The sequence below is a fragment of the Xiphophorus maculatus genome, chromosome 16 (assembly GCF_002775205.1).
Source record: "Xiphophorus maculatus strain JP 163 A chromosome 16, X_maculatus-5.0-male, whole genome shotgun sequence".
Lineage (NCBI taxonomy): Eukaryota > Metazoa > Chordata > Actinopteri > Cyprinodontiformes > Poeciliidae > Xiphophorus > Xiphophorus maculatus.
The window spans coordinates 20,503,680-20,530,272 of NC_036458.1; the positions used below are offsets into that span (position 1 = coordinate 20,503,680).

At 44.7% G+C, this 26,593-nt stretch overlaps 1 protein-coding gene across 4 annotated transcripts; it reads right to left on the bottom strand.

The window, feature by feature from the left end:
• Positions 1 to 362: 362 nt before the first annotated feature.
• On the bottom strand, positions 363 to 25,129 carry LOC102234907 (nucleosome-remodeling factor subunit BPTF-like). Of its 4 annotated transcripts, none has more exons than XM_023348961.1 (32): positions 24,357 to 25,129; positions 22,661 to 23,483; positions 21,516 to 21,736; positions 19,794 to 19,961; positions 19,539 to 19,703; positions 17,998 to 18,210; positions 17,810 to 17,889; positions 16,807 to 17,150; positions 16,601 to 16,732; positions 16,384 to 16,513; positions 16,068 to 16,203; positions 15,739 to 15,984; positions 14,198 to 15,668; positions 13,974 to 14,098; positions 13,614 to 13,742; positions 13,339 to 13,489; positions 13,099 to 13,222; positions 12,244 to 12,493; positions 11,699 to 11,851; positions 11,278 to 11,411; positions 11,088 to 11,175; positions 10,771 to 10,991; positions 8,952 to 10,083; positions 7,583 to 8,856; positions 7,389 to 7,471; positions 6,312 to 6,537; positions 5,744 to 6,222; positions 5,469 to 5,645; positions 4,425 to 4,617; positions 4,044 to 4,128; positions 3,776 to 3,962; positions 363 to 1,167 (listed from the first exon to the last, which is right to left on the bottom strand). In XM_023348961.1, the coding sequence occupies exons 1-32, from the start codon at positions 24,850 to 24,852 to the stop codon at positions 1,128 to 1,130; spliced, it is 9,876 nt and encodes a 3,291-aa protein (XP_023204729.1). In that variant the 5' UTR covers positions 24,853 to 25,129; the 3' UTR covers positions 363 to 1,127. The 4 variants fall into 4 exon arrangements, with proteins under 4 accessions (XP_023204729.1, XP_023204728.1, XP_023204730.1 ...); XM_023348960.1 differs by having other exon boundaries at positions 19,539 to 19,706; positions 24,357 to 25,128; XM_023348962.1 differs by having other exon boundaries at positions 363 to 1,995; positions 19,539 to 19,706; positions 24,357 to 24,852.
• Positions 25,130 to 26,593: the final 1,464 nt, after the last annotated feature.

Sequence of the window (26,593 nt, forward strand, 5' to 3'; positions counted from 1 at the left end):
TTTATGTCGCAAAAGGAAATTTTATAGTACATGGGGAAAAAGTAGTATATGAAAGCATTGCAATTCTCAGCAACAGTTTATATTCTTCCACATTTAAATCACCAAACAAAAATGTATTGCAAAAATAATTTTTAAATGCTCGTCTCAAAATTAAAATTAAGTTGAAGCAGATGTGTTTTTCATTTTCTGGAGTTAAACTATTAATTTAGATTTAAAACAAAAACATTTTTTGTAATTATTTCTGGCTCTAATTTAACTTACTGAATTTGGTATACATTTAATATATAGGGAGACAAAAGGGAAGTAAACAAGCTCATGTTAACGTTAATGGGGTGGGTGGGGGTGGGGGTAAATAGAGCAAATTAGTCTTTTAAGTTTTATTAAGTTTCATATACACCAATATTTATTCAGCTGTAATACAAAAAAAACAAAAACAAAAAAAATCCAAGTCAAAATCAGATGATTTTTTTTACAAACAGGGCAGGAAACCTTGCAGTACATCTTCTCATTCTTTCTCAGTCACTACTGCAAAGCAAGGCATTTACAATAGCTTATTATCATACTCTCAGTAGAATATTTATATATGTTTAACCAAGAAGACTACGGATGTCCACATGGTTAGTACTTTAGTACTTAAAACCGTCTTTCATGCCGCTTCAGAATGAACGATGAGTGGAAATGCGTGAGGAATAAAACATTGCTCCACTGTGACATCTGAATTCAGACACAAAACTCTTAAAACATGATGCTCAGACAAACTCAGTCATTGCGTTTCCATAGCAGGTCCCTGTTTGAGACGACCAAATAAAAAAAAACAAAAAAACAGACTTCTTCTTTTACAACGCTTTGAGGGTGAAAAATGACTTAAAAAAAATAAAGAAACATAATTGGAAATATGAGAGCTCCATAAGAGTTTTCTCCGAGGTAAACTTCCATCTGAAACGCCTCAGTTGTTCTCGCCTCTCTGCGCTGGCCCGCTTCGTGAGGACAGGTCCCCTCCGCCCCCAACCCTGCGCGTCCATCAGAGTCACAGTTCGACGGGAACGGGGGTGGGGCGGGGGGCGAGGAAAAAGAAAGAAGCCAGATTCCTGGCAAGTGCATTTTGTTTGCGCAACGTGCGGTGCTTTCTAAGAGGCGGCAGAAGGCTGAAGCTTGTTGTTATGAGACCTACAGGATGTGGAGAAGAAGGGGAAGAGTTGAGAGCTCTTCAAGTTCTTTTATTGCTGCAGTTAGTCACAGACAAAGGATGCACAAAGCGTCGGGGCTGTGCGGCCATGTTGGCGCGTGTTCGAGACCAGACCTTTCATGACCGTAAAACCTTGCGAGTCGAGGAACAGGAAGAGGCATTTCTCTCTCTTCAGACCATTTTAGACTAATAAAATATTAATAATCTAAAATGAGATTTTTTGTTATTATTATTATTATTAAAAAGGGTCAAACACAGTCAGACATATAATCTCACAACCACTGTACATCATAAAATGTAGATAACATCCAGAACCAAAGGTGAAGTAACATACAAAAATGTTTCATAAATATACCTTTATAAAAAAATATGCAGCTATTTTTTATATACTTTAGTCCACACCTTCAACATGTCCAATTCAACTGAGATGTTTGAACAGAAATAAATAGACGCTTGGGAGTAAAAAGCATTTAAAATGCTTGACTGAACACAAACGCCAGTATCCTAATTTCTTCTGAAAGAGAACAAAATGGCTGCCGGTCTGCCACGTTTCCTGTTCCGCTATGATTACAACTCATTCCTCAGAAAAAAACCCAAAAAACAAAGAGCACATTTGGTGGTTGTGAGTCTGTGTGTGTGTGGGGGGGGGCGCACACGTGTGTGTGTGGGGAGATTTTCTTGAGACTTTTTGCCGTTTTGGAAACACATAATTCATTTCTTTTTGTTTGTTTATTTCACTGTCAACAGAGAGACCCCCCAGCATCCAGTCCAGACTCCAGCTAGACTGGCACACTTAAGAATCAGACAATCTGCAAGAAACAAAAAGATGGAATGGCTTAAATCACAGGCATGCAGCACAGGTGGACAAACACACACACACACACAGACGCAAATGCAAAAAATGTCAGAGACACAACCAGAGTCCTGAGACGGCGCCTTGCGGAAAGCGTTCATGAAAGCGTTTCATATTTTGTCACGCGTTAACCACACACCTCAGTGTTTTGCAGGGATTTTATTTTGGACAGACCAACGTATTGCGTAATTATGAAGTGGAAGATAAAATTATACTCAACTCTTTCTACAAATAAAAATCCCACACGGGACTAGAAAGGTTCATTTGACAGATCACCATTGCAGCAAATGAGCCTCAGTTAGCACAGCGGCTAACTCTGCTTTTCTTCCGCAGGAACAGGGAAGATGCTAAGAGTTGGAGAGCTGAGTTTAAAACGGGGAAATACTTGGAAAAAAAAATGTTAAGAGACTGCAAAAGAGTTAAAGACAAGTTCGCAGGTCTACGATGCTAAACACACAACCACAGCCAACCGTCTCTGCTGTAAGACTTGAAAATATCTATTCACAAACACACTAATCTGGCCGAGCTCCAGATTTCCTTCAGTTATGGAAGAACAATAGATTTAATCTAAAGATGTGCAAAGATGATAAGAACATTTATCAGGGGGCTGAATATGCATAATCATGTCTAATACAAACTAAAGCTGAAGCGACTGATTGGGGTAATCGATTATTTAAATGACTGTCAACTAATTTAGTGATCGAGTAATCGTTAACTGGAGTACACACACTCAAAAACAAGGCCATCTTTTAATGTATTTCTAATATTGTACATGAAAGGCTGAAGTGCTTCAATAAAATTTTTTTAGAATTTCACCCGTTAATCAATCAATCGTTAGACTAATCAATATATTAACTGATCGTTAATTGCAGCCCTAATAAAAATAAAAAGATATTTACAATTTCTTTCCAGTTCTCAATTATCGGCTCTCTTCCGGCAACATGCTGATACCAAAGCTAATGTCTCATTTAGCATTTTTCTAACTTTGAAAGCGATTAACGCACTTAGCTTTCCATAAATTAATTTCTTCTGGATAAATTCTAGAGCTCTAATCTAATTGGCTGTTTTGTAAACTTTCAGCTCAATGAAGTTTGACATTGGTGATGAAGTTTTGATTATCGACTATTAAGTATTTTTCACGCTCAACGTTTATATTCGCACTCTCATTTTGACCGTGGGTGAAAAGCGCTCAGGTCTGTTTCGTCTCCTCGCGCTCTCTCAATAAATACAACGTGTAGGCTTTATAGAACATGCAAACTACAATCTCAAAATTAAATTGCTGCTTGAATTGACGTTCACGCTTTAGCTGCTGCTAAATAAATACCACGTAGGTGTGGCGGTTAGTGGAACCAACGTTTATGATTAGCGCTTTAGCGTAACTAGCTTTTTAGTTAGCGCTGCCCACCACTGAATCCCAATAAAATACATTGATGTTTGTGGTTTTAACGCAACAAAATGTCAAAAAAACACTTTTGATAGTACGAACACTTTTCCAGGCAATGACCGTGACAATATACACATGTAGAAACTAAATCACATTCTGTGACTTAAAGCTACGCCACTCATGCTCGTAGTAAAAAATAAATAAATAAAAAGACAGGCGGACATAAAAACACGGATGAAGTTAGAAGCAAATAAACATGGCAGAGTTTCTACATAAAGAAATGAAATCTTTATGAGCACAAACAAGCCAATTTTCAGAACCTCGGTTCCGCAGGAGCAGCAGCGCTTCCTACCTGCTGGCCTTGAAGCCTTTCAGCTTCTGTACGAAGAAGGCTTCGAGCACCTCGGCGCACTGGAAGAAGGGCGTGTCGTTGGGGTTGTAGTAGCGGCAGTTGTCGAAGATTTTGGTCACGTCCGCCACGAACTCTGTGAGCTTCTGGTAATGTCGCTTTTGCAAACGGGTTTCCATTGTGGAAAAGTCTTGAAAGAGAGACAAACGAGTGTGAAACGAACGTCGCTTTCACCAAAAGCCGTCGTGCGCGCGCAGGGCGGCGGTCGTACCCATCGGCTCCTTGATCACGCGGTAATAATCCGGCGCATCGTGGGGATCCACCGGTTCGAGAAAAGGCCACGCCATTTTGTGAGACTGACGAAAACAAACACGTAAAATGTATCTTTTTTTTCTTTTTAGTAAAAGACATATTTGTCAGAAAAGGGTACATCACATAACTTACACAAACGTAATAAAATTCTGAAAAAAACATTTAATACAAAGTCCATCTATTTTGATTAACGCCAGACTTCACAATCTCTAGAAAACTTATTCTAGTTTGTGGTGATGACATGACAAATGTTAAGCAGTTGGTAAAAATCCAGAGTTCAGATTATGAAGATAAAAAAAAGAAAGAGAGAGAGAGAGAGAGAGAGAGAGAGAGCTCCTACCTGTAATGACCGTAATATTCTTTTCAACCCTTCGTAGTCTCTGTCGGTGAGCGGCGAGAGTACCGTCATCGCGTCCTCCGTGGACTGGCACTGCGGACACACGTACACGTCGATGTGATTGGCTTCGCTCTGCAGGATGCCCACACAGCGCCCGTGGTACCAGTTCTGGCAGCGGTCGCAGCCGATATAGAACCTGTGGGTGAGGATTGGACGAGGAGGAAAGGGGGACGACACCAGGTTTATGGAAATCCAAAAGATGGACGAGACACAGACATGGAAGACGCAAACTACCTGAGGTTTTACTACATGGCGTGCCGTGATTATTTGCGCTCTCCTTCAGATCCCGTGCTTTAATATTTATTTATTTTACTTTTTTAAGAAGGTCAGTTGATCAAGTTAGTCAACCTGTTGTTTTTGTCAGTTTCTTTGTTGTTTATATTTTACATTGGTTGTTCTAGTACTAACTGCACTCACTGACTGAACAAAGTGAAGTTCAGTTAACAAATAAATGTATAATTCAATACATTTGTCTGTTTTAATAAAAAGAAATCATTTTAGCGTTGCTTTTCCTGATCCGTATCGGCTGATTCTAAACCTCGTATCGGAAGTGGATCGGTGCATCGCTAGTAATGACGTGAAAAAATAACAAAAAACAGAAAAGAAGCTTTTTTTTCATATTTCATACTTGACTGAAAGTAAGGTATTTTATATAAAAGCACCATATGCTAATGGCCTGATTTAAGGTTGCCATTTAATTTTTAAAAGTTAATTGTGTTTTTTTCCTCATCTGTTTTACACTTTTTAAAAAATGTTTCTCTTACTTCACACTTATGACTAAAAAGTGATGTTTGGTCAAATAAAAAAAAAAAAACTGAATTGTTTTTTTACTCGTTCTTGTTTTTTATTCCTTCATACATTTCTTTTGCTAGCTTAAGCAGCTACTACAAAAATGGGCCATTTTTTTAAACGATTACTTGTCAGAACAATTGACAGATCGCTCAATCGCTAAAATGGACAGAAGTGAGACGTGCGGCAGAGCCTTACTGTGTGTCGTCGTAAGGCGTCCGACAAATGCAGTACAGCTCCTCGTTGCTTTGCCCCTCCTGGCCGCGTTTGCAGTCGTTGCACACAAAGTCCTCCAGCTTCTTGGCCTCCTTTTCCGTGATCCCCACGCAGGCGCCGTGGAACCAGTTGGAGCAAAGATCGCACCCGATGTAGAACCTGCGAGAGAGGAGAGAGAGAGAGAGAAAACGTTCTTTCTTTGCAGAATTCAAACCGAATTCGAACCAAAACATGGCAGGGAAGCCCTCTGAGCTTACTTGGACTCGTCGTACGGCGTCTTGCAGATGCAGTACAGCTTGCTGTCCTTCTTGTGGTCCTTTGAGGTAGAAGACAGCTTCTTCTTCTTCTTCTTGTGTTTCAGCAAGCCGGAATCCCGCTCCGGATCGCCGTCCTGCTCCTTGTCCTTGTCCCGATCTCTGTCCCGGTGCCTGTCGCGCTCGCACTCTTTGTCTCGGTCTCGGTGTCGCTCTCTGTCCTTCTCCCTGTCCCGCTTCTTGTTCTTCTCGTGGTGCCTGTCCCTGTCCCTGCCTTTGTCCTTGTCCCGCTCGTCCTCCCGCTTCCGCTTGTGGGAAGAGGACGCGGAGGAGTGGGTGCCGTGAGAGGAGTGCGACGGGTGGGCGAGGTGCGACAGGTGGGAAGAGGCCGCCTTGACGGTCGCCGCGGCGGCCTGAGTGATGGCGGCGCGCGCCTTCTCCTTTTCCCTGTGCAGCCTGGCTAGATCCCGCCTCAGCTCCTCCTGGGAAGACAAATCACTCCAGCGTCTGGAATCGCAATTTCTAGACCCGCGTCACCGAAATCCTGGCCGTTTTTGTTCCGGAAACTAACCTGAACTTGCAGCTGCAGCTCTTTGTCCAGCAGCGCCCTCTTTTTCAGGATCTCGGCCTTCAGTTGTTCTTTGTGCTTGTACAGCAGAGCGGTCAGCTTGGTGGCGTTCTGTTTGGAGCGCTTCTGCTCAACCACTTCCTCCTTCTTCCTTTTCTTCGCCGCCTGCTTCTCGTCCTTCTCGATCTTGTCCAGGATGAACTTCATCACCTGGTTGCACACGATCACTCTGAGGGAGGCGAGAAAGAGACAGAGCTTCAGCTGTTGCTTGCCTGGTTTAATTGTGTGGAACTACAGCTAACGATTATTTTTTAAATCGAATGTTATGACAATTAATCGCATTAGAAAACATTCCATATTCTGCAGATTTTTCGAATTTAAAAATACATGAAAAAATACAAATAAATAATTCCTTCTTTTTTTAAAAAATAAAAAAGAAACTGCCTAAAATGCAAAAACATTTGAACTTGAACGTGAAGCTAAAACTGCCACTTCCGGGTAGAACACATTTACAAACAAAGAAAGAAGTTGTTTTTTTTTAATCTTCAATGGAAAATGTATATATTTTCTGAACAGTTTTACTTAATTATTGCTCTGAATATGTTGTTCTTCCAGCAAATGGCCTTTTTTTAAAGTCTGTGTACTCCAGTTAACGTTTAATCGATTACCAAATTAGTTGATGATTATTTCAATAACAAATTAATCCCGATTAATCTGACAACTCCGATTATCCATTTCAGCCATAGCTATTAAAAAACTGTAAAAAAAGAAAAGAAAAAAAAGGAAGATTGTTCTTCATTCAGTGAAGTTACTCAGTGGGTAAAGAATCCAGAAATATCACTCGAGTAGTGACATGTTGTAGTAAATTTACTCAAGTAGAAGTACAAAGTACAGCAAAGTAAAATTACTACTAAATGTAATTTTTTTCCCCCCAAGAAGTTACTAGAGTAAATGTAATCGGGTTGGATACGAGTTGCAACATTTCATTTTTCTTTGGGATGAATGAAGTATTTTTAAATTGATGTATAATAATAATAATAATAATAATAGTGATCTTTAGCTTATAAATTGAGCTCCAACCTCTGGTTCTCCTCCCGCTCTGCTGCAGCCAGCGTCTTCCTTTGTTTTAGTTGTTCTGCTGAAGCATTTTGCTTTACTGCCGTCTGACAAGCAAAACAAAAATTCCCATTAACCTTCAACTTATCTCGAGAGAGTTCATTTATATAGAAAAAAAACAAAAAAACATAAATAACTGTTATGCCATAGAGTCTCACCGGTTTCTGAATGCCATCTTTAGGACTAATGACATGCAGGTTCTGGTCTTTGGGTTCCCTTTTAGCCTCGTTATGTTTCTTCTTCTTTGGTGGTTGCTGCTGCTGTTGTTGCTGCTGCTGCTGCAGTCTCTGAAGCTGCTCCTGAATGCTCGCTGGTCCCTGTATGGTCACCATGTTCTGGATCTGGTGGGCTTGGATCTGGCCCCCTGCCTGTTGGATCTGGATGGGCAGCTGCAGCTTGATTTGCTGGGGGACCGTGCCCCCCTGCTGCTGGGCCTGCGCCTGGATCTGGGCTTGGATCTGGGCGGCGACATGATGCGGCAGGGCGGAGAGCAGCTGCACCGGCTGCTGGAGGCCCGACACGGTGATGAGCTGATGCCTGATGGGAGACTGGACCTGCAGCTGAGGCTGCGCTTGAACTTGAGACTGGCTCTGAGGCTGGAACTGGACCTGGAGCTTAGCTTGGACCTGGCCGTGGGGCTGGACGTGCAGCGTTTGGGGGACTTGGGTCGGTTGCGGTGACTGGACCTGAAACTGAGGCTGCGTTTGGACGTGGGGTTTCTGCGGACTTTGGGCGAGAATCTGGTTTTGCTGCTGCTGCTGCTGCTGGATCTGGACCTGGGTGTGGAGTTGGGTTTGGATCTGCTGTGGCTGAAGCGGAGGCTGGGCCTGAGGTTGTGCCAGAGGCTGAGACTGAATCAGAGGCTGTTGCGTCGGCTGAGGTTGCGTTTGAAACGCAGCTTGAACCTGGGGGTGGTACTGAGGCTGTGTCCTGGCCTGGAGCTGCATGGGGGACTGAACCTGAGAAAGGGGTTGCACTTGGGGTTGAGGCGATTGTTGTGTTTGTGGCTGTATTTGTGCCTGCGGTTGGAACTGAACTCTGATCTGGGACTGAATTGGACCTTGAACTTGAGGCTGGAGGTGTGGAATCTGCTGGACTTGTCCACAGGTCTGGATCTGCGCGGGCCTTACGGCAGATACAACGGAGGAAACTGGTAACCCCTTCATGTTGACCTGCACCGTTGACGCTGCCACGTGGGACACCTGCTGCACAGATACAATGGCCGGATGCTGGACCAGCACGTGGGAGTGCGGAGTCTGAGACGTCTGAGGCGAAGGAGCGATGGGCGAGTGGATGGAGACTGGTCCGGGAGCGGATGAAGGAATGGAGGCCATGGCGGGTGGTGTGACCGGAGTTGCGGCCTGAGCTGGAGCCTGAGAAGACGATGATGGAGTCCAGTTTTTGGGCTGAGCTGCCCTCTGTTCTATCAGAGCTACGAAAGGAAAAAAAAACAAAACAAAGGGAAGTGAATATTTAAAAAAAAAAAAAGGAAACAGTACAACGACGTGTTGGATTTTGGTTCTTTACCTGGTACTGAAGGTATGGTACAGGTGGCTGTGACCGGTGTGACAACAGCGCTTGCCATGGCTGCATGAAGGGGCGCAGAAGGCGAGGCCTGTATTTGGGTTGGAGCATTGGCTGGGAAAGGGATGGAAACTTGGGTGGACACAACAGCTATAACGGGAGCAGAAACGGGCGCGACGGCTGGCGTTGGTATTTGGACAGGCGAAGGTAGCGAGGCGGAAACGGGAACCTGGGGTGAGACCTGGATAGCTGGTCTGACCGACACTGGAGCAGACAAGGGAGTCGAGGTCTGCATCTGGAGGTGGGTTGAGGTTAAGCCTGGAGGTGAGCAGACAGACTGGGGCTGGAACTGGACTTGGGTTTGGAGGGCAGTGTGTCCCGGTACGGGAGGGGAACTTGCAGTTTGGGTTTGTGCTGGAGGCGAACCTGCTATAAGAGTGGAGATCGGGGTTTGAGGGATGGCTTGGATTTGTGTGGTGGTGGAGGAGAAGCCTGGTTTATAACTTACACCTGGGTTGAGGTTTTGTGGAGAGTCACCGACAGATCTCACCACTTGGGGGTGTGCAACAACTGATGGTGGGGGGGTTGACACCTGTGTGGAAGGCTGTGCTAGAGAAGGCACAAAAGAAGACGTCTGTGCCTGTGCAGGGACGGATGAAGAAGCAGAAATGTGTCCTTGTGGAGAGGCCTGAGGTGCAGGAGTCACAGGGGATGTGACTTGGTTCTGGACAGGAACAGAAGCTGGGTTGGGGGCACAACTCGGCTTTGGTGAGGGGCTTCCGATGTGTGTTGGGGCAGGAAGAGGTGCAGCCATTTGCGTTTGGGTTAAGGCTGATGGAGTAGTCTGGACTTGGGCTGCGGCTCGCACTTGAGGAGGAGAAGATGTTAGGGTTTGAGGGCTTGGAGTTGTGGCGGGTTTTGTAGGGGTAGCGTTCATGGGGGATGAAGTGGAAACGGTTGACGACGGGGGCATGGGAGTGAAGAGGAAGCGCTGGATCTGTCCGTTGGGCATGGCTGCCTGCATTAGTTGCTGACCGGGTCCGGGGATGACCGTAACACCCTGTGGGATGATCTGAAGCTGTCCCTGGGTCTGGCCTTGACCCTGGATCACCACAGTCAGACCCGGGTTCCCCCCCTGAAAAATGTCAGAAGCAATATTCTCAACATCAAATAAAAATTAAGACATAGTTTCAGTCAAAATTTCTTAGCCCGGAAAAAGGTTTTGAGACTCCAACCCCACACCGAGTTGCTTTTTCTGAAACCGCCCTCCAAGATCCCCGAGATAATTTTCTGGGGACCCTGGAGTCACTATTACAATTACAAGGCCAATCACTGTTTCTAGTAACAGGCCAGTACCTATTAGAGTTACTTGTTCCAAGTCCCCACACCCATCTCAAATCTTGCAGGATCGAAACATATGACCTCCAGATCCACTTTTACAATCTCCACATGTGTAAAATAGGAATTCATATACATTATATACATTCGAAACATTTCATAAAGCACTTTTTTATTGCTTGTACATGTTCCAGTTATTTGGACATTAGGAGAATTTCTTTTATCTGAAATAAGAGAAAATGTTTAAACCAATACTAAATAACGAGAGGTACATAAACTTTTCCCATCATGTTGTCCTTGCAAAAAGTTGCCATCCTTCAACTCGAAGCTTACAGAAAACACCTGTAACTTAAGATCTTGCAAAAACTCAACATCTTTAACATCACATCTAAATAATTAAAGTTTTATTGCTTTAAGCAAATGCATGGATATTTTTCCCTCTCAGTGTGAGTGACAGCAGACAGGAAAGAAAGTAAAAATTCACCTGTGCGCTCTGCGTCAGCTGCATGAGTTGAGCCATGGTGAGTTTTACTTGGCCCTGCTGCGGCCTCGGGGCCTGAGAGGATGCAACAGAGGGCTGTCCGGGAGTCATGGCGACTGGACCCGAAGAGGCTGGCGGGCCTGCAGCTCTGGGAGGAGGAGGCGTACCAGGGGTGGCTGTGACTGCAGGCTGAGTGTGACCCATCTGGACTGCAGTCGGCTGACCTGGAATCAGATTTGACACCTTTACTGCTTCTGTACGGCTTAGAAGTTAAAAAAAAAGAAGAAAAGAAAACAAAAAGCAGATTTTTGACAAATCACCTTGCTGAGCCGCTGCTGGATTTTGAACCGTTGTTGAAGTCATTTGGTTCCCTGTTGCACCGGGTGTCTGGCTTACTGTTGTTGTGGCCTAATAGAAACATTAAAAAAAAAAAAAAAAAACAACCTTTAAGATTATCAAGAAAAACACTCTGCGTATTGGATAACATGGATGGATTTAAAACCAGAAGACCTTTTGCTGGGTGCTAGAGGTCGCGGCTCTGAGGTTGATGTTCCCAGTTGTTGGATGTAACGTGCTGTACGTCCGGAGATTTGCAGGAGGTCCGGAGGGGAAGATGCCCAAAACCTTCTGTTGAACCACACCTCCTGAAAAGATCCATCATGTCAGCAGAGGAGCGTCACAGATTAATATACAAATGTGTAAAGGCATGCTCGGTGTGTGTGTGTTTAATAAACACCTAAGTGGTTTTAAGATTCTTGAACTGGCATGCATATTTCCATCGGTACAGACTCACGAGGGGACAATTTACTTATCATGCTGAGGGTCAACACTTAAAACTAATTTAGGCCTTCCACAGTACAGTTTTCCCATCCATTTTGGCAATCGCAGCCCACTGGGCCTTGCCAAAGCGGATGGCACTCATGCTCCCTACCTCCTTGAGTAGAAGGCACATTGAGTGTGACAATCTTGCTGTTAGCGGGCAGCGGCAGTTTGGCGGCGAGGACGTGACCGGCCACAGTCACTGGGCTGCCAGCGATCTGGAAGGTTTGCTCTGAGGCGGCGACAACGCTGCCGGCCGCCGAGGCTGCAAGACACACCACGCCACCTGGAGTCACGTGTAACCCGGAAAGGGGCCGCGGCGACGGCCGATCTACAGCCGAGGTGTCCACTGTGAGGTCCAAGTCCGCAAGAACGAGCAGAACTCTTAAAAGTTGGATTTTTAGTTCTTTTTTTTTTTTTTAGTTCCTACGTCAGATTCACAAAATTGCTAATTTTCGTAGGACTGAAAGTGGACACCGAGAGTTATGAAACTATATTTTGCCAAGGCAGTGACATGGAATGTGGTGAACGATTATAAAAAAGAAAAAAAAAGACGAGATGTTGTAATGAATGGTTGGCCTTGAAAAGCAACACTTTTTGGTGATTCCGTCGCCGATACATGAATGTTTGTGACCATGATGCTAGATAACGCCTTACCTGAGCTGCTGCTGTTGTTCTGGCCCTGCTTCACCCAGGAAGCGAAGGACTGGTGGAAGTTCTTGTCCTGCTGGAATGGAGCCGGGGAGCCCAGTTTGGAGGCCAGGACCATCTTGGCTCCAGTTGTCATCGGACTCATCCTCTGGCCGGTGGAGGTCGGTGTACTGGGAGCGCTGACTGCGGTTGTGCTGGTGGTGGTGGTCGTGGCAGTAGTGGCGGCTGTGCTGAGTTTTTGCTGCTCGAGACGTTTCTGAAAAAATGTTTCAAGTTAAGACGTGGAGAAATAGGTGATGAGGGTTTCTGCAGGTGTCGCCATCTCAAATGTAAAACTTTTAAAGACCAGTACGAATGGAGCTTAAGACTTGGATCGTGACAGGAACATAAAAAAGGAAATTGCAAATAGATAACTTGTGTGTGTTAACCATTGGCTAACTTCTGTTGCCAGGACAAACATTGTCCAGCCAACCAGCAATAAGTTTGCACTTCGCCATGATGAGAATAAATAAGCTAGCTAGCATTACCTTTGAAGGCTATATTAGCAGCTAGTTAGTGGTAGTCACAAGAGTCACAGAACGCATTGAAGAAGTCTGCAAACGACTGAAAGTTTTGAGTAACATTGAAGTATCACAAGAAAAAAATCAAAAATCAAACTACATTTATTATACAGTTACCTAAGTAAAAACAATTACACCTTTTTTCTCTTTTTGCCAAATGATGATTTAGGCAAAAAAAAAAAAAAAAGAGTAAAAATATAAATAAATAATAAATAAAATCCCTTTTGGGACAAAATGACCGAGTCCATTACTGCGTAGTATTCAAACTGAATCTGCAGCCGTAGCTGTATCGTGTTGTCACCTGCTGGGCAGCCAGTCTGGCCTGCTTCAGCTGATTCTCCAAATGGGCCTTGACCTCCTCTGCTGTCTTCAGAGTCCCGCTGGTTTTGGATGGATCTAAGCCTTGCGACTTCTCTCTTTCCACTCTGGAAAACCAAGAAAAAAAAAGATGAAAAATGCAGAGTAGAGACAGTCCTGAAAATGACTCATTCACCCAAAAACATATTTATAGTTTTGACAATTTGGATTGTGCGTTCCTAACCTTTCTGCGAAGGCTTTTATTTCCCAAAGCTCCAGCTCCTCCTCAGGGACCCAAGTCTCCACGGCGATAGGCCCAGTCTGTTTGGCTGGCTCCTGCTTTTTAGGCCTCAAGGCACTGGAGCGCAGACCTTTCCTTTGAGGAGTTGGAGTTTCTAATCACAGAAAGGGTTAAATGTTTCTTGTTTCTCTTATATTATTTCTATTATAACATGTTTTGTCCAGATTACTCTCAAAATCTACATTTGGTGGTACTTAATTCCCCCCAAAACTTCCTACCTTTGGGAGTGTCCCTGTTTCCGATGGGGCAGATGATCTTCCTGATGCAGTACTCTGAGCGAATGCCATGGGGCCCGAAGTCCCTCCGTCTAATAATCTCTGTGGTGATTATGTCTGTGTCTGTAGTTTCTAAAGACAAAACGGTTCCTAGTTTTAAGTCACGCAGGAGGAGAAAGTCTTCATTTGGACAAGAAACCTCATTAGTTTAGACGAGTTACGTGACAATGAATGAAAATGCAATAAAGAAAGAGAGAAAAAAAATTAAGAAAAATGAAATTGAGAACTTGTGGACAGCTGTGAAATGAGAGATTTACAGTGAAAGCTAACCTCAGCCCTAAGCAAATGCTGAATTTTTCTCACCTTTCCGAGTCGTTCCCACCGCAGCAGAAGGCTTCACTGCCATGTCGTCCCACCTGAGGCAGGCCCACAGCAGCCTTAGCATCAAGCTAACGCCTGCTAGTGACCTCACAGTCTGAAGACGGTATCTTTAAAAGAAGAAAAAGAAACAAGTGTGCGTGTTATATAAATAGACGCTTTACGAACCAAGAAAGATAAGATTTGTACAATCTCTGCATGTTACCGACCGCCATGAGATCCCAAAGGTGGGCCGAGGCGAAGGGTAGGGCCATATATCGGGAGCCGGCTTGGCATTGTAGCTGAAGATGGGCACTTCTTTGATGCCCGCCTTCCTCCCCAGCCTCTTCAGGTCGTCATTAGGCAGGACAAAAATGCTCTTCTTGCTACTCTTGGTGACAAACTTGCGGTAGGATGGCAGCGCCGTGCCTGAGCGCGCCTTCTTGGACTTGGAGAACCGCAGCAGGCTGACCCTGTCTCTCGTGGAATATTCCTTACTGATCGTCATGGAGCCGGCCGTCGTGGAGGCGGGCGCGACGGTTTTGGCATCGCTGGGTTTTCTCCTCAGGGAGACGGGTGCCGCTGGGCCCAGTTGGGGGGCAGCAGGAACGATATCAGAGGAAACCGAGCTACTTTCTGCTGAGGGAGTTTTACTGGAACTGTTGGCTGTGTCGTGCATAGAAGATTTCTGAGGCTCCTTTAAAGAGTCGTTAGCGATTGAGGTCTTTACATCCTCTCTAGATGTGCAATTGTCTGTAATACTACTATTGTGGAAAGACGTACTGGACAATTTCAGCTTGACAGGCAGCGACCCCTCACTCTTTACAGCTGAATAATCACCACTGTTCAGAGACTCTGCTTTGTCTTCAACATGGTTCTCCAATTTGGGGACTTTCAGGGGTGGCGGGTGTGCTACGCTGGACAAATCGTTTCGTGAGAGGTTCCCATTCATCAAAGACTTGACAGGCTCTTTCTCGGGATCCAACGCATCGCCCTGGACCGGAGAGGTGGAGTCTGCGGAGACGGTTTTGCCGTTTATCTGTGAAATGCTGCTTTTGCCTTCAGAGTCCATCTGTCCGCTGCTTTGATCCACTTCGTCGTACCCCCGCTTTTTGACGTTCTCTCCGATTCTCTTTGTTATTTTGTTGTTCCCTGTCGTCTCCGGCAGACAATTGTTGATGCTGTTGAGTTCCGGTTCTCCGTTCACTTCCTTATGAGAGTCAACGGCCTTCACCTCAGCCACGTTACTCTGGCTGGACACGACGAAATCGAATTTAATGTCCGCCTTCGAGTTCGTGCTCTCCTCATCGAAGTCGAGCTTTTTGACGACAGGATCTTGTCCTCGTAGATTTTCCTCCTTCTCCTCTGTTTTAACGCTCAAGGACAGAGCGGGCTGCTGTTTGGCATTTGCCGTTCCTTCCGTCTTGACGCCAGTGGCTGGTTTTGTGGCCGCCTGCCTCATCCGCTCGAGTCTCTGCTTCTCCTCCAGGGTGAACTGCTTGACCCGCCGCTCCAGCAGCCCGTCCAGTTTGGACGGCTTTACTTTCTTCTTGTAGGCCGTCCGCAGCTGGAAACCCTCGCTGACGTTCACGACATCGTAGAAGATTTTAGCGGGGATCTCCTCGGTTTTGGGTTCTTCCGGTGCCTGCGTCCTTCCCCTTCCTGCGGTAGCAGGGGAAGAACAGCTGCTTTCGACTTCACCTTGGACAAAGAGATTCAGAGGTCAGCTGAATAAAGAATTAAAACCACATTCACAACTGCAGATTTTTACCTTTCTTGTCGACATCCATTTTTTCCTCCTCTTTCTCTTCACCAGCAGGTTTTGCTTGCTCATCTTTTACAGAAATGTCTTCGACTTTGTTGCTGAGAGGTTGGCTGCCATTAACCACAGATGTGTCCTGGGACAATGAGTTGGGTTCCTGCTCCTTTACCGGTGCGCTCTCAGGAACCTGCTTCTCGGTTTCTTTTAAATCCTCCGTCTTCATGGAAGGTGTTGTACTTTCTTTTCTCAATTTAGCTGAAAAAATAAACCAAAAACCAACTTAAGCCTCAAATGTAAAAACATACGACCCAGGACGTACGTGGAGGGAGTTGCGTTACCTTCCATTTCTTTGCGGTAGTTTACGTTTGTGTTCCCCGGCAGCTTTGGAACGAAACGCGGCACGTGCGTCTTACTGACCCAGATCCAACCACCATATCCTGTTACTCTGTACTCTTCCCCTTTTTGCTTCCACACCTCAGAAGAAAAAAAAAAAACCCACTTTATTAGAAAACATTTATATGTGCAACACAAATCTGTATGCATGGAATTAGGGCTGCAACTAACTGTTATTTAGGTAATGAATTATTGTGATGATTAATCGGATAACATGTTTTTGTAAAATTCCTTTCCAAGCCAAATATCTCCGTACTCTACCTGGTGTTTGATGGGGATGGTGTACTTCACCCAGGTTGCCTGCTGCAAAGTCTCTTCATCCTCAAGTTTTTTCTCTCGTTTCTTCACTTTTTCCTTCTCATCCCGCTCCATGGAGGTCATCCGGTGCATTCTGAAGGATGCAACGCGAGACATACGAACAGCGTTGACAAAGACACGCATCAGTGAAACGCCAAGCTGAGCCTTGCTCCTCTTTTACCTTGTGTGGCCGAGAGAGTCTTTCCAAACAGGCAGCATAACGACTGGTTTGATTGCACACTCCAGGATGGCCAAGGCCAAAGCAAATTCCCTGGCCTTGCTGCACATCTGTACTGCTTTGTTCCAGTTGGTCCTAAAAGAAAAAATAACGCTCATGTTTCTCTGTATTTAATAATAATTTTAAAAAAAAGAGCCACCCAGACGTACCTGTGCGACGCCCAGTTGGGGTGCATGAACGGTCCAGGGACGTTCGTTTCCAGCTGGACAATGGTGAGGCGCAGCGTGGCGACCGTCAGGCTCCGCGCCCCGTGGATGGAGCCGTTCCACTTGAACTCGGACGCCGTGGTCAGGCTGAACTTGTGCGAGAGGTGGCGCTTCTTGTCGTAGTCCTCGCGGTGCTGATGCTTGTTGAGCGCCAAGGTGTTGGTGCTGTACTGGTTCTGGTATACCCTGTATTTGCCCTCCTGACCCAGTTTGAACAAGTTGTTCAAATTCACCGCCAGGTCCCTTTTCAGGAAGGTGAGGCGCGAGGTGTTGGCAGCAGGAGACGACTGGAATGGAGACGGGAAGGGCATTAGGAGTTTATCAGCAGGAGGATTCAGTTTCTGTTAGGGCAATAAGTCTGCACCGATTTCCTTCGTTTTGGGAGATCGGCCGATACTTGCATGCGAAACTGTTCTTATGCACTGATCTAATCAGACATCTGCAGGTGTATATTTAGCAGAAGTCTCTGTACTGTTGCCAACTTTGTCACCATTATTAGAAGCTTCTCAAACAAAACAGCATTGGCCGAAACTGGAATTGGCACGTTTTAAAAGATCATTGCTCGGCCAGAAAACTGTAATCGGTGCAATATGACTTAGTCGCTATATTGAGTGACTTCTTAGTCACAAAAAAGAAAAAAAAACAACAACAAAAAAATATATTGACCAAAAACAGCAGGTTTTTAAAAATCGGTGATCAGCAAGAACACTGCAATTGGTTCACCCCTCGTTTCTATACACGTGACTTATTCCACTGTAAGGCTGGCAGCATCATTCAGATGCTATTACTACAACTTTGCTCAATTTAATACAGGAGACTAGGTACCACAGACATATTGCAATCATTACAAATAAATATATTAAAAAAAACAAGAATAATGTCACATTTACACTTCTACATTCAATTTAATACCAACAAACAAAAAAAATCCACCAGGACGCCTCACCTCTTCATTGCCTTTCCGTATTAGATTTTTCGATTCGTGTCCTGCTCCGCTCTCCGTCTTCATCCTTTCATTATAGTCCTCTGGTAGAAAGAAGTTGAGCCACCCTCACATCATCAAAACCAGAACAATTCGACACGGCCGACACTCAAATCAGACTCGATGTTTCGTTTTTCCATGTTTGTGCTTACCAGTCCCATCCTGGCTGGTAAAGGAGGACCGGGAGGACCTGTCGGCCTGGTCAGGGGGCTCCACCTTCTTAAGGCCCCAGGGTGCAGAGAGTTGGTCCCCGTCGCTGGGCGCGTCTGCCAGACACGGCCGCTCGTGTGATTCGGCTCGGCTCGGCGACGACGGCTCGTCGCCTTCTGCGTCTTCGCATGTAGACTCCGACTTCTGCTGCTCATCTACATTATTTATATTAAAGACAACCGAGTACAGGAAACGGTGAAAGCAGGTTTTCTAAAAAGCCAGCTGCAGGCGATAGGCTACGGTAAACAAGAAAAATAGTCAGGATTACCAGCGATCTTTACAATTCAAACATGCCGAGGATCAGAAATACACACTTGCTAACAAATTTTGCTGGACGATAAATTGTCCAAGTAATTATTGCGATAAACGATAATCATGTTGTTTTCAGACCATTTTCAAGTAATATATTGTCAAGTTTGCCCTCTCAAAGACTAATAATCTTTAATTTTGTGACAAACTCTCAACACTGGAAGTAGAAGATATTTTAAATATCCAAAATAAAACATGGAAAAACCACAAATAAAACTGAAATAAAAACCTACATACAACTAAAACCACAAATAAAATGGATTATGAGGTCTCTGTAAACAAAATCGCCTCCAAAAAAATATTAATCAGAATGGGAATAAACGTGCTCGTCTTAATTTATCTCACAATTAAGTGATTAATTGCTTATTGCGACAGGTTTACTTGCTGTACATATCACTGGTGTAAATATGGTCCAGCAAAAGACCAAAAAAAAGAGAAAAACTGGCAACAGAAGAATCGTCATTATTGTATTGCTCATCATTTGTCAAGATAAATTTCTTGTCACAATAAAAAAAACACATTATTTATCGTTATTACGATAAATTCCAGTTAATAATGTTTAAGAAAACTGTAGATATTGTTGGGATTGTTATTTTTACAGCCTTCTCCACTGTTTAATACATTTGAAAATATGATTAAACGCAGTTACTTTGTGTGCTTTAGTGATGCAAATCAAATTAAACTTCTTTGATACTATTACTTGGTTCTATTGTTACAGCCTCACGAACACAAAAAGCAGTAATAATAATAGTTATTGTTATTGTCAGGTTTATTGTTATCAAAATAGAACCACAAAACATTGTGATAAAACTTATAGACCCCCTATTTTGGTCTCCTCTAAACACACGTAGCATCCAGTGTCCTTCAGAAGCATGCAAATTTATGTTTATCAAACAAATCATGACATGTTTAAGTGCAAACAGCCAGGAAGCAGTGTACTATAAGCCTGGCGGTTCACCAGGTTTTACTTTCGTCCCCACCAGGGTAAGCATTGCTAGTTTTATTCTAACATTTGGATTTTTTAGGACTTTAGGTCTCGTTAATAGTGTCTTCTGATAATACACGGTGCGCCCCTATAACTGGGCTTAGCAAGTTTTCTGGGGGAAACCCTGAACAGGGCATGACAGCTTGACTTTAGGACCAACAATGACTCAGGGGCGGTGAGAAGGGGTACCTGTCCGTTCCTGTGTTGCCAGTTGAGTGGAATCCCCCTTCTCGTGGTTCTCAGATTGAGCCGTTTCATTGTTTGGCTCTAGAGATTCAGTGTTGGGTGCTGCTGCGTCCTGGGAGGCGGCGGAATCGGACACGCATCTCTCCTCTGCAGGAGGCTGAGCGGTAGCTGCTGTGGTACAAGTCATATCAACACAAATACACTCAAAACGTGTTTGAAAAACATAAACTAGTTGAGCGTATTCTATCTTCTTTTTACCTTGTGAACTAGTGTCTACTGTGGTCTCGCCGTCCTCTGCTTTGACTTTCTGCGTTGGGAGCTCAGTCGTGTTTACGGAGCCCCCTTCTGCTTCCTTCTTCCCCTCCGCCGTTCGTTTCTTTGCTTCCTGCTCCTCTCGCCTGATCTTCAAACGCTCCGCGGACACCTCTACAGATAAGAAGAAGCAATTAGACTGAAACCTAAGCGCCATTACCGTTTCAGGCCATGTCATTTGAAGGCACCATTGGAACTAGTTCACCGTCGTTAGAAGCAAACTTACGTTTTGTTGATCCACTTTTTGGATTTCAATAATCTGTCATGTACAACAACTAATCTACTTCCCTCCTTTTAATCCCTACGTTGGTACACGGTGAAGTTGTTGCAATGCGGCTCCTGAAAACGTCCACCTTATCCGAAGACTGCGCTTTGTTCACAGTAGAATGAAATATTTAAAAACGGCACGTTGTCATTTGCTCGCTTTCCATAAACACTGAAAAAAGAAAATTGCTGACAACGTGCGGAATCCAATTTCAATTGATGCAGTTTTCCCGTTTTGTGAAAATTATTTTGAAAGAAACTACACCCTGTAGTTTCAGCATATTCTGTCGTAGAGGTATTGTTTGAGGCATTAATAATGTAGTAATGTAATGTAAGAATAAGAGTATTACTTTTAGTAGGAACAGAAATAGTAGTCTCAAGAGACTCCTTTATAGCTACAGTGGTAGAGAGTAGTGAACACTAACTTTTTTTAGTTGGGCTTTAATTTTTACTGGATCAACGCCAACTGGCAGCTCTGTAATCCGGTCCCATTATTTAGAAGCTAATCTATATTTTTAAAGTTATTTATTGTTCAAGATAAATCGCAATGAGCTAAAACGTGTATTTGACAAAGATCTTGGATTAGAAATCGGCCGTGTGATCTCCGATTGGTGGGGCTCTGAGTAGGTATGAGTAAACTAAAAGTGAGTTAAGTCACTCTGTTACTCCTATCCTTCCGAAAACTTTAGTGGATGATCATGTGCATCAACAGTTTTCAATGAGACTGATGCCAGGAAGCAGCCTGCAGCAGGAGCACGCTCCAAACAATGGAAGCTACCCCCATAAGTGTTCCTTTAAGGCAAAAGCGCCAAGAAATCTCGCTGCTGACAAGATTTAAGTGCAGCAAAACACAAAGGAAGTCTGGCTGAGAGAAAGAGATGATAGGGCAGCCAAACAGAAACGGAAACTGCTGGCTAAGAACTGAAAGGTCTTCAAACCACTGTAGCGTCTTGGAGGAAGGCCGAGTGTAAAACAGTTGCTCGTTATGTCAGGGAGCGAAAAGGGCAACACCCAACTGTCACCAGTGTTGAAACACGTAGCTTGATAAAATTCCTCGGACCTCCTGCGGAGCACATAGATATGCGCTTTCCCTAAACCAGAGGTGCCCAAAGTCGGTCCGGAGAGCCGGCATCCTGCATGTTTTAGTTCTCTCCCTGGTTTAACGCACCTGGATCCAATGATGGTTCGTTAGAAGGCCTAAGAAGAACACTGACATGCTGAAAAGGTTGTTGGTGCCACCAGGGAGAGAACTAAAAGGTGCAGGATGCTGGTCCTCCAGGACCAACTTTGGGCACCCCTGCCCTAAACGTTTTGAGCCATACATAATCCCAAGCAAATCAAACGTTTGCTTAATGGTGCCACATGTTTTCCCCGAGTTCTGAGGGCAGCAGGTGTACGGCGTACCGTTGACGGCGGTGAGGTAGGCCTTGTTGGTTCCACGAGCTCGGTTGGTAAGATCCTCTGTGATGTCCATGTGAGCGTGCATTTCCTCCTTCATCTCTTCCAGGGTGGCGTGGAGGTCCGCCTCCCAGTACTCCTTGTCCAGACCCTCGACGAGCTCCTCCAACTGTGCTTTGCTGCTGTAGTACCAGATCTTTTTCTTCTCGCACTCCCCGTCTTCTTCACTGGGAAGAGACAACGGAGGATGTTAGGACGGGTCGAATCTGTAAAAATATTAAATCCCTACCAAAATATCAAATGTCAATGGGGTTTCCCCCAGTGTATTATAAGTCTGCCGGGCCACCACGCTTTAATTGCCCTTAAAATTATATGGATTAAGTAACTTTGTACAAGTTAATTTTGAAATGGGACAGACCAATAACAAGCTAATGCAGCGCTGTATACATTATGTATAACAATTAGCTACAATTACCTACTTGCTAATTGTAGCTAGTCAACTTGCTAATTAGCTTTTTAGCTTTCTGCTAATGTAGCTGTACATTAGCTACATTGTGATGAGTTTAGACATTGTTGCGTCTAAACTCATCACCATAGATTTCATCTCGTTCTTCGCAGGGATGTGTTCAACTAAATCTGTTTGATTCCAAACTTCATTTGATAAAACAGCTGATAAAGAACAAACACACCCGAATTGGTGTGCAACCCTGAAAACCATGCATAGAAGGTCAAAGGTTTTGAACAATCTAACCCTTACTTTGAGAACATTTATTCAAAACAATTGAGTAAACAATTCCAGGTCTGGATGAGACCTGGAATTGCTCTCACGTCCAAAGGTTTTTTGTTTGGGATTTAGGTTAGGGTCCTAAGATTGCCATGGGAGAACCATGTCTGGTGAACTGTTTTTCCTGTCCTTTTTACCATCAAATTTTGATCATAATCTAGTAAAAAAAAAAAAAAGCAGCAACAATCTAATAACTTCAAGAGCTTCCAACACATTCTCTTGTATTTGAATGCTTTGCAGAAACTTGTGAGCTCTTGTAATGTCTCTGTATATCTGAAGAACCTAAATATGGATTACCAGAGAATGTCACCAAAAACGTAAATGGTAATCATAAGTTGAACAGGGGGTGGTGATGGCCCCAACTCACATAACAATCCTTCGATTTAGGAACCAGTATTTCCTCTGGTGGCGATCATATCCGATGGGCTCCTGGCGGATGTAAGGCCTGTTTTTCTGTGCCTCGGTCACACAGTCCGTGACTCCAGGCACCTTGTGCGCCACGCAAACCTCACACTGCCATTCATCCTCTGGAACCTCTTCCAGCGGCGGTTTAACACACTCCAGGTGGTAGACGGCAGAACAAGTCTCGCAACACAGCAAGTCTCCCAGACGGTGGCACACGCGGCAGTGGTCGTCGTACTGCATGCTGCCGTCGGACATTAGCTCCTCACGGGCAATGTTAGTGGTGAGGAACTGGTCCACTAAGAACTGTAGCACCTTAACCTTGCTTTCGAGAGAACCGCACGGATATTCGTCTGTCTCCAGGTACGGCAGAACACGGTGGAACTCTCTGTCGCTTTCACAGTACGACCGCAAAACCTCGGGCCAGGTCATGCCGTCGATAAAGTACAGAGTAGAGTTGACGCTGTCCTTCAGGTCAGCGGGGCCAAAAGTAGTGTTGGAAGAGTCTTCCTCGCGCAGGATGGCCTTCAGCAGGGAGATGTGCGTCTCTGCGATCAACGTGCATTGCTCCTGGCCGACCAAGGCGGCGCAGAAGTCCTCGAAGCGGAACGGGGAGAGACGCAGGACCGAGCTGAAGTTCCGCAGCACCTCATAGATGGAGGTGATGTTGAGCAGCTCCACACTGGGCACCAAGAGATCCTCGGAGGTCTCCGGAAGCTCAAGAGGAGGGATTTCCTTGTCTTCCAGAACGGGAGTGCGAGGACGGGGAGCCTGTATCTTGTTCTTTGCTGTAGGATTAAAAGAAAAATAAATTCGATTACATTGACACATCAATGCAGAATAACATAAGAACTGATTCAGTAACTGCTTGAAACAAAGTACATTTCATCACTTCAATGCTTTTGAAGACATTGCAAACTCTACAAAGCTGGAAACTTCTACAAGAGCTACTATGGCTGAAGTTGCTCATCATTAGCTTAATGAGGCTGCCTCATCCTCAAACAGCACAGTGGCTGTCAAATTAGCCAACAACGTTAACGCTAATTAAACCTCATTTTATAATGACGGGTTTACTAGGAAGACATCAGGTGTAATTACTATCCAGAGTAACTTGTTCTGCCTAAGGAAAGCTGCCAAAGTATAAGAAAATGACAGGCATGCTAGCTAGGCTAGTGTTAGTTAGCTGTGTGTGTTTGTTTCCTTTACGGCTAATTAAACAAAAAACAATCAAAGTTCTTGTTTCAAGCAAAGATTTGAAAAGTGTTGGCTGCAAATATGAAGTGCGTTTTATTTTTATTTGTTTAATAGCTGTCACACAGCAGGCAACAGCTACCTTCTGTGCTAACATTAGCTTGTTATAAGCTAAGTTATTAGCTCCGGCTATGACAGCTAAAGCTACACAGCCCCTCAGATTCTTTTTGGAAATGAGTGTGAACTACACGATAACGTAAGGCGACGGAAACGGGTCGGGCTACTGACACGGTTGATGCTTCAATCCACCTGCAGTGGCTTCAATGCGGCCTGTTTGCATACAGTGTGCATTCTCCATTTTGAACAATAACCTTACAGCTTCCTGCACTGTACACAAGCCCCTATTATTGCATGCTCTGACCCAGACGGGACCTCCAGAGCCGAGGGTCCGTTCAGTGAGCAGTGATTACCCGGAGTGCTGGCGTGCGTGCTCTGGCTCCGAAAGCTGCTCTCTGTGCAGAAGCTGGCATCATCCTGTTCCTCGTCCAGCACATCATCTTCCAGGCAGTCAGACTCCTCATTGAGGGCCTCGTCTTCCTCGGACTGAGGTGCTTCCTCAACAAACTCGTCCTCCTCCGACCGTAAACTCACAGCATCGTCCTCCTCGTCACTTTCGTGGTCGTCGTACACCACCGTTTTGGACACAGCAGTCCGTCTTCCCCCGCGACCACCTCTGCCTCCTCTTCCTCCACCGCCACCTCTGCCTCGTCCCCTGCCCCGTGTGGACGTCGCCTTCCTCTTTCTGGCCGTTTTGGGGGGCTCCCTCGTCGGGCTTTCGGCGTTCTCATCCCCGCTGTCTCTAAACCTGGGCTTCGGGTTCCTCCTGGGTCGCAGACCCCGGGTCGTAGCCGGGGATGCCTCAGCGGTTTGTAGCGGTTTGGGCGGCCTGCCTCTTTTCCCTCTCATGATAGGCGAAAATCTATTATTTTAGAATGCCGAGGTTTGCGTGCAAATGGCATACGCGAGCGCGAGCGAAAACGGTGCCCCTACGGAGCCGAACGAGCGCGGACCCCAGAAGCGGCACAACACCTCGAAGCCCCCCGCGTCCCTTCGAACGCGAAAGCTCAAAACGTTAGCCCGGCGTCCCGTTCAGGTTCGCCTAGGGCCGCCATTTTTCTTCTCTGCCTCTCTGGCTGAACAAACAGCAGGGCCTCACTACAGGAGTCACGTGGGGATACAGCTTCTTGCTCGGTGGCAACAATGTAGCAGCAACAAAAATATTCTCACGTTGCTATCCACGTCGTCGTCGTCGTCGGTTTTGTTTAACGGCATGAAAAAAATAAATGAAAATAAAAAAAAAAAAAAAATGGATCTTGGAAGCCGGATTACTGACGCCAGTTATAAAGTATTTTCATGTAGGTGGCGGCAGAACACCACAATTGTGCATTATTGTGTAATTTCATAATACAAAATAAACATAAAGAATTCAGTGTAGACGCAAAACACACTGTATGTCATGATTTGCTTTCAAGTTGATTTATTTACATCAGAAACATATAAATAGTTTATAAATTCATTTTAATTTCAAATATTTTACTACAATATTTTTTAGCCATCATTAATACTATGGCTTAAAAGTAAATTTTGCAACCACAACACAAAGCAAGTTGATTTCTTTCAGTCGTGATTCATATTGAATGAAAGTAGATAGGAAAATCCAGAATTTAGCTTTTTGGCTCAGCTCTTTTTTCTTTTCTTTTTTTTTTTTAAATTACTGATCAATGTTAAGGTCTGCAAAAAAAGAGAAAAAAAAGTTGAGGTTCCAATCCGTCCATTTATCTCCTGCTCCATTTGAGTGAGAGATAAAGCAATTTAAACTTCCCTATTTGAGGTAAACACTGACCTGACAATCCAGAAAACAGATATTCTCCTCTCCATAGAGAGGACCGTAGGTCTAGGGTCAGAGAAAAGGCCATTTTACATCTCTGCAGACCCCACACATCCTGGAAACAAACGGTTTAGATTTTTGCCTTCAGGTCGGCACCACAGAGCGCCTTTTGTAAAAACACACAAAAAAAACACTGCTGTTGCCTTACTTGGCAAATTCTGCTCTGTGCTCCTCCATCAACGAGACATTTTGGTCCTCCAGCTCACTGTCACATCCACACCGCTGTGTGCAGAAGCGTGTGTGCCTGGGGTTTTGTTTTCTCTCTCTCTCTGCAGGTGTGCGTAGTTCCAGCTGCACCTCCCAATCTCATCCGCCACAGTGAAACTTACCTCTGTGATCCCTACTAATGTTCTGCAAATGAAAGCATATTAACCCAGCACTTCGCCTCTATAGTGCACACATTGGACCGCTGCCTGCATCCATCTTCAAACCATTAAATAAACCAGATTCTAACTTCACTCTGCTGTCCATAATTGTCTTTGATCCAGCATCTCAGTTTTTCTGCAAACATGACAGTCACTGGATAGTTTCTCTTTTTCAGAACAAAGAAAAGAGGATTTTTGTCCATGAAAATCCCAGTGTGTCAATAATGTCTGATAAGCATCTTGGTGCCGTGGTAAGAAGTGACCAGCGAGCTAACAGAGAATCTGGCACCAACAACCATAATCTATATATCTACCCTCTCTTCCCCGGTGTTGGGTGTGACTAACAAGAATGTGTATGAGAGCATAGATGATTGAAAAATATTACGGGGAGGCT

Bases quoted from the DNA above. Each gene is read 5' to 3' on its own strand.
- LOC102234907 (XM_023348960.1), bottom strand. From the start codon at position 24,852: ATGAGAGGGAAAAGAGGCAGGCCGCCCAAACCGCTACAAACCGCTGAG. The intron at 17,151-17,809 runs GTGAGGCGTCCT...TCTCCATTCCAG, and splicing joins TACGGAAAGGCAATGAAGAG to TCGTCTCCTGCTGCCAACAC. The intron at 11,412-11,698 runs GTAGGGAGCATG...GGATCTTTTCAG, and splicing joins TGTGCCTTCTACTCAAGGAG to GAGGTGTGGTTCAACAGAAG.